This window comes from Alosa sapidissima, chromosome 3, assembly GCF_018492685.1.
Source record: "Alosa sapidissima isolate fAloSap1 chromosome 3, fAloSap1.pri, whole genome shotgun sequence".
Classification (NCBI taxonomy): Eukaryota; Metazoa; Chordata; class Actinopteri; order Clupeiformes; family Clupeidae; genus Alosa; species Alosa sapidissima.
In genome coordinates, this window is record NC_055959.1 from 26,404,998 (window position 1) to 26,412,497 (window position 7,500).

The 7,500-nt window shown below is 48.5% G+C and overlaps 1 protein-coding gene across 1 annotated transcript in view; it reads left to right on the plus strand.

Moving 5' to 3' along the window:
* Positions 1-7,500, plus strand: part of ngfra (nerve growth factor receptor a (TNFR superfamily, member 16)) — a 37,695-nt gene that overhangs the window by 21,687 nt on the left and 8,508 nt on the right. Inside the window, exons 4-5 of the mRNA XM_042087202.1 lie at positions 5,109-5,343; positions 6,174-6,406. Of these exons, the coding sequence (XP_041943136.1) occupies positions 5,109-5,343; positions 6,174-6,406 (468 nt within the window). The remainder of the gene's footprint in view (positions 1-5,108; positions 5,344-6,173; positions 6,407-7,500) is intronic.

A 7,500-nucleotide genomic window follows, 5' to 3' on the forward strand; every position in this document is an offset into this window, starting at 1 on the left:
TGAAATAGGCGAAATTGAGTTACTAAAAAAGTTTTTATTATTAATTCACATTGACCATACCCAGTAAGGGAGAATGAGGGACGTGTTCTCGTGTTCTAGACCAATGTCAAGCACCAACGAGACAACTGCTGCCCTGGTGGCATCCATGTTCTTCCCAAAAAGACTACAAACCCCAGCGTTCGCGCTAGCAACTCATTCGTACATGTACAGGTGGGCGTACGATGATTTACGAGTCTAATGGAAAGGGCCATTAATCAAGATGTCACCAAAACAAAATTATTTTTTTAACAAGATAAGAGAAGAACAAACAACAACAATATTCCTCAGTAATTAAATCCCCCGCTTGTCCTCCTCCTCCTGGTCTCACTCTGCCAGGGTTGAAGCCTCATTCACGTCTCAGAAAGTCAGAAGGGGTTTCCCCAGTGGGATTATTGTTCCCATCGCCTCTTGTCTCGGCCTCAGTGTGTCCCTCACTGTGCGCACCGGAGCCTCTTTCCCCACTGGCCTCTCAGGCTCGCTGATATCATCGGCAGCATTAGCCTCTATTTTCTCTGGTCAAACCAGCGGAGCAGCCTCTTCGTCCTCTCCTCCAGCTGGCTGTAGGGTCCATTGGCCATTGCTGTGTATTCTCGGCTGGTATTTCTGCAAGTTCAGTCTTGGTCAACGCACAGACGCTGACATGGGGGTAGAGGTCTGCACTCCCGTGGTAGACCCGCGAGACCCGCGGGTTCCGACGCAAAAGAGTGCGGCGCGGGACAACTTTTGAAAGCTCTTTGCAGGAGCGGACGGGATGAGAGAGGTGCGTTTGCGGGTGCGGGACAAACCGATGATTCACTGCACTCCCGCAAATTAAATGTGTGCGTAAAATTAAATATGGAAATTATTAAAGTAGTGTTCATAACTATAGTTCAGCTGGATGTTCTGTTAAGCAGCATTAAAAAACGGGGTTTAAGCATAACTGACATAACTGCCTAGGCCAGTGGTTTTCAAAGTGGGGGCCGCGAGGGGGTGCCAGGGGGGCCTCAGCAAGTTGGAGGGAAAAATAAAAGCAAGAAATAAATACATTTGAAACATTTAAAATATACTATGAGGGTTATTATACAATGCCATTATAAGCAATGTGACGCATATCTGAACATATTTCCAATGATAATGACTGGGAATAATAGTAGAGTGATGGCTCTCATAGCAGAAAGCTATTCCTGCTGAAATTGTTCCTGCTGCTCATTGTCAAAAGCATGACAGAGGAAGAGGGCACCAGACTAGGCCTAGCCTAGCCTACTTCAGTTCTTAGTCTACATTCAGAACCAAGAAACTGACATCTGGAGTCTTTCTCAGGTGTGTGTGCTCCTTTCGTGACAGAAAGAAAAACTGAATAGGCTATCCCTCCTGCATGTGGGCTTTAGCGGGCAGGAGCGAGACATCATGTTACAGATGCTGGCGGGAGCGGGACTAAAAATGACACATTAATGCGGGAGCGGGACAGAATATTGCGGGAGCGGGCGGGAGCAGGACTGAAAAATCAGTCCCGCGCAAACCTCTACATGGGGGACCCTCTCCGCTGGCATTGGCCCTCAGAGCATCTGTGCCTGTGCTAGGGTGGACTAGCATCTAGGCTAGTGTTAACCACCTCCATCTTCCAGGCTACATCAGCACTCTCTGCTCTGTTCACCTCAGAGATCGCCATCTTGGTCAACACAGTTTCCACCTTTCGGAAACTCTAAATTTTCACTATACACTATGCTATTTTCGAAAGCATAGTTTTCAGTGTCTGAATACACATAATGTGGACGGCTAAACGGAGAAAAAATCACCCACATTTATACTTATCTAGCTGAATGTGGACAGGGTCTTAGAACAGAGCACCCCACAATCTTTGGCTCTGGGCTTGCACATTTCTGCACTTCCTTACAATTGACCTCACAACTGACTCTTTCCTTTGAAGTCCACTGACTACAGCTTTCCCTTCTCTCCCCCATTCCCTGTTTCTTGCCTTCTTCTTCTTCTTCTTCTTCTTCTTCTTCTTCTTCTTCTTCTTCTTCTTCTTCTTGCCTTATTTATCAAACCCTCACTCCTGCAACGGAGCAGGAAGGCAAAGAGCAGAGAGATAACATCATGCATGTGTGTGTCTTATTTTTGAGCATGTAAAGTGTCTGTGTGTGTGTGTGTGTGTGTGTGAGAGTGTGCGTGAGTGAGTGTGTGTGTGTGTCTGTGTGTACGTGCATGTCTGTTGAATGCCTTTCCTGCTGCAGTGTAATTACTCCAGCTAATCAGAGCACTTAACGGCAACACTGCTGTTCATTTAGACCTGCTATCCGCTTCCCCCTATTATCACACCCCTCCCCCTCCCTCACATACTCTTTTATCGTCTCTTGACACACACACACACACACACACACACACACACACACACACACACACACACACACATGCTTGCAGATTGGGAGAGGGGGGAAGACAGAGGGAAAAAGAGCAGTACAGAACATGTTAGAGAGAGAGAGAGAGAGAGAGAGAGAGAGAGAGAGAGAGAGAGAGAGAGAGAGAGAGGGAGAGAGATTGAGAAAGAGTGAAAGAGAAAGAGAGATTGAGAGAGAGAGAGAGAGACAGAGGGAGAGAGATTGAGAAAGAGAAAGAGTGAAAGAGAAAGAGAGATTGAGAGAGAGAGAGAGAGAGAGAAAGAGTGAGCGATAGAGAGGTCTGACACACAGGCATGCATATGAGAGGAGTGTGTTGTCTGTCTGATAAAGAGAGGCATTGTGTGGACGACGGTGGTTTGGTGGAGAAGGACACCGAGACCCCCAAGTCCTCTCTGGAACGAGACGTCTAAGCATGCGACATTCAGAGCCCTCCACTCCACGCCCAAGCAACTACAGGGGGGTTTATTAGCCAGCCCGCCAGGCAGATTCCCAACCACCAAACGCCTTGTAAAAGTGCAGCAGTGGCTTCTGTGCAGTAAACAAGCTCCAGGTTGTGGCACTGAGCGTATTTAAAGCGGCGATGTTTGGCACTCATCACAGACACGTGATTCCTCGCTTTTTCTCTGGAGCTACACAGATGCATTCGCACAAAACCAAGTATCCAGCAGTGCAGACAGAATGGCACAGGGAACAGAACACACAATCTTGGCTTTAGATAGAATCACACTTAATCTCAGGGAAGAAATGGGGAAGGAGGACAGGACTTAACATGTCGTGCTGACTCACTGGAACCAGCCAGCTTCCTCCATGGAGAGGTGTTGAGATGGAGAGATAGGAGGAATGAGTAAGGGTGCTAAGGAAGATCAACCGATCTCTCGGAATAGGTGAACTGACATCATGAGAGGGCATGCTGTGGCCATGAGTGTTGGTGATGTGTGCAACAAGAGGTTCGTGCCGTAGTAGGGAACCGACTATAAAGGGTGGACAGGAACACTGTTGAGGAGATGCAGAGGAGAGGTCATCAGGGAAGGGGTGAGAAGGAAAGAGATCTGGAAGTGGCAGTGTTGGCCAGAGGAAGAGAATGATAGAAAGTGTGAAAAGAGATGTGGGGGAGGAGAGGAAGTGGTTGGCTGATAGAGTGGCGGCAGCTGACAGGTTGGGTCGATCTGGTCTGGTTTTAGATGGCAGTCGTGTTGAGTGTGCTTCTGCAGATGGGAGCGACAGGAGAAGTGCATCTGTTTGGGGCCTAATTTGGACAAATAATAGCATGTCGTAAACATTTTCAGCATTGGAGCCCTATAACATGCTATCAGAATCAGAGAGTGCTATTCGTTAATCTTAACATTCAATGGTCACATCAGACCTCATCTTAGTCAAATTCAGATAAATTATCTAACAGTTTGTTTGGCAAGGAAACAATAATTTTCCCCATGAGTTGCTGCTGTGCATTACATGATAAACATGTAAACATCACAGTCACACACTGCTTTTCCCACGGGAACAATGTAAGCCCTGTCATCACCAATGGACACCAACACAGCATACCCCCCCCCCCCCCCCCCCCCCCCCCCCCCCAACACCCACCCACCCACCCACCTTTTACCATTATAGTCCTAAGGAGCTTGAGAGCCCTTCCTGAAGATCCAACACGAGATCTGGAATGAGGCCCTGAAAGTGCAAAGTGGCGTCCACTGGGGAGAAAGCGGGGAGAGGGGGTGTCCCTGCATAAATAATGCACCGAATCAATACTGACACGGGGAAGAGGGAGGAAGAAATAAGGGTAATGTGGCTGTAGAGCGTCTGGACGGTGAGGGAGGGGTGTGAGAGGAGTGGGATTCTACTGACAACTGCCCTCTGGGGGAGGATGGTCTGGAGAGGCTCTTAGTCAACTAATCTCCTCATCTCTCAACCATACCTGCAGTGGGTACATGGGCGGATTATGAACTTTCGGGCCCCTGGGCCCAGATGTATTAATTGACGTATACAGTATGTGGGAGGGGGGGTTTGGGGGTCCTCCCCCAGAACATTTTTAATTTGTTTGATGTAATTTCCTGTATTCTGGTGCATTTTGGGGATGGCCAATACTAAATTCAATCAGATTCATAGCCTACATCCTGATTTGTTGATATTGAGGCAATGATTCCATGCACAGGCTTGGGGTTCAGGGCCCCCTGACCCCTGACCCCTGACCTGGGCCCGGAAGGCCCGTGCAGTAATCCATCCCTGAGTGGGTATATTCCGCTATTTGTCTTCTTTTCTTTCATGAGCTTGTGTGAGCTCACTGCTTTCACCCCAAACGCCCTCTGACACGAAGTTCTGCGTGTGTGGTGTGGTACCTAGACAGGTAGATCGATTACTAATCAAAGGTCTGCAACATCATTATTTCTTTAGTTATGTGTTTTTATCTAACAGGAAGGTCATCATGAGCCTAAGTTCAGTTTGTCCAGAAATTGGTTCAGTCGTCCAGTACACATTTCTGGGAAGGCTCTTAGTCAACCATTCAACCTGTCTGCCAGTCTGACCTGTAAGGGGGGAGGAACATGGAGGAGATAGAGAAGAAAGGAATAAAATTAGTGCTAAAAAGGAGGTCTAAAAACAAACAAAAAGTCTTAATGATATTTTTCTCTCTCTCTCTCTCTCTCTTTCTTTCTCTCTCTCTCTCTCTCTCTCTCTATCTCTCTCGTCCCACAGACCCCAACGCCCCCACCTACCCCCCCACCCCCACGTTTTCTCTCCTTCCCTCGGATTTCGACCCGACGATGCCCGACGACTCGCTGAGCCCCACCCCAGGGGGCGAGTCCACCACGGCCAACCCCAGTTCGCCGCGCTACATCGGCCACGGCTTCAACGAGAACCTCATCCCCATCTACTGCTCCATCCTGGCCGCGGTAGTGGTGGGCCTGCTGGCCTACATCATCTTCAAGAGGTGAGAGGGGTGGAGCAGGCGGAGGGGCATTGGGCATATACATATATTTGCATGTATGCCATTCGGTGTGTTTATCTGTGCATATCTGTATGTAGGCAAAAGGTATATTGTGTATGTAGATCCATGACAGCGTCTGTTGATTTATAAGCATATGTGAGAAGCTAGTAGAATGTGTGAGTTGGGATGTGCATGTACACGCATTAGAATAGAATAGAATAAAAGACAGGATGAAGAAGAGAGAGAGCGAGAGAGAGAGAGAGAGAGAGAGAGAGAGAGAGAGAGAGAGAGAGAGAGAGAGAGAGAGAGAGAGAGAGAGAGAGAGAGGCTGTCCACTGAAGTGTGTCGGGAGTGTGTGTGAGGAGATGAAGGGAGGAGGAGGCGTGGAGGAGGAGGAGGGAGAGGGGCACAATGAAACATGGTAAAATATTCAGTTGTGCTGTCAGAGGGCATGACATTGACCCACTTACACTCCCTTCCCACTAACCCAACCACTCACCCACACACACACACACACTCTGTGAATTAACTAAAATATGTTTTTATATATATCTCACCATCACAGACACAAAATCTTTATTTCCTAAGCTATTTTTATCACTACAGTAGGCTATTGGTAACAGCTCCCCCTGCCACTGGGTAAGCCTCCCACTGGATGTGAATAATCTAGCCTGTAGTCAGAGGACATTAAAGTCTGCGAGGCACTGAGACACGTCACACAAATACTTACATTCAGTGACTCATGGAGTCTTCAGGTCAGTAATACTCCACCTTAGATCCCAGTCTGACGCAGTGTTCTCTCCGGGTCTCTCCGGGCTGCTTGATCCCCGCAGGTGGAACAGCTGCAAGCAGAACAAGCAGGCGGCCAACAACCGCGCCGCCACAGCCAACCAGACGCCGTCGCCCGAGGGCGAGAAGCTGCACAGCGACAGCGGCATCTCCGTGGACAGCCAGAGCCTGCAGGAGCAGCAGGCAGCCCAGCAGGCGCAGGCGCAGAGCCCAGGGCAGGGACCCACGCAGTCGCACTCCCAGACGCAGATGCAGACACACGCGCCCGAGCAGATAGGTGAGTGAACTGTTGGACTGATGAACAGCTAAACCACTGCTCTCTCCCCAGTTCTCCCTGGTGTGTAGACAGGTAGTTTCTTTAGTTATGCTTTTCTATCCAACAGCAAGTCCATCATGAGTCTAAGATCAGTTTGTCCATAAATTTGTCCAGTTGTCCTACATTTCAGATGTATTATAAACACCCAATAAGGCGTTATTGTCCTAAGACCTTGGAAACAGGTAGGACCATGAGGACTGTTGCTGATGGGATGTGTGACTGTTGGTATTGGTGTGTGTGTGTGTGTGTGTGTGTGTGTGTGTGTGTGTGTGTGTGTGTGTGTGTGTGTAGGTCTACGCATGTTTTGATAGTACACAGTTATAGATGAGACGACAGAGCACATGTCATGTGCACAAGATGTAAACCTCTCTGGAATGTTGGGAGGTGACATATACACACACACGTACACACACAGAACACTCACGCACACACAAACATACACACACACACACACACACACACACACACACACACACACACACACACACACACACACACACATACACACACAAAGCAGCTAGATGCGATATGCAGCCTCACACAGTAACATATACAAGACCGAATACATGGACCGAACACTGACATATATGGCAAAAACAGTGCAGGGAAAGACTGAGAGATGGATGAATAGAAGGAGGCCATCCCCCCAACAGCAAGAGGTCAGTTTGGCTGACCTGTTCACCAACCTGAGAGATTGATGTTCGTATAAATGTATACACACTGATGGAACAAGGTCAGAGGTCAATCAGCTCCTTGCACTCAGCCCACCATGCCATGGCCATGTTTGTGTGGGTCGCTATTGCCATCATCAGCAGCATCATCATCATCATCATCATCATCATCATCATCATCATCTCTCTCTTCCATTAACCAGCCTGGCCTCGCCACTAATGGATCATTCCAGTCCACCTCATACCACACACACACACACACACACACACACACACACACACACACACACACACACACACACACACACACACACACACACAGCTGACCTGCTCACTATGGAAAGAGAATGTTCCTGTTTGCAAAAACAGAGAGTGGGGGAGCTG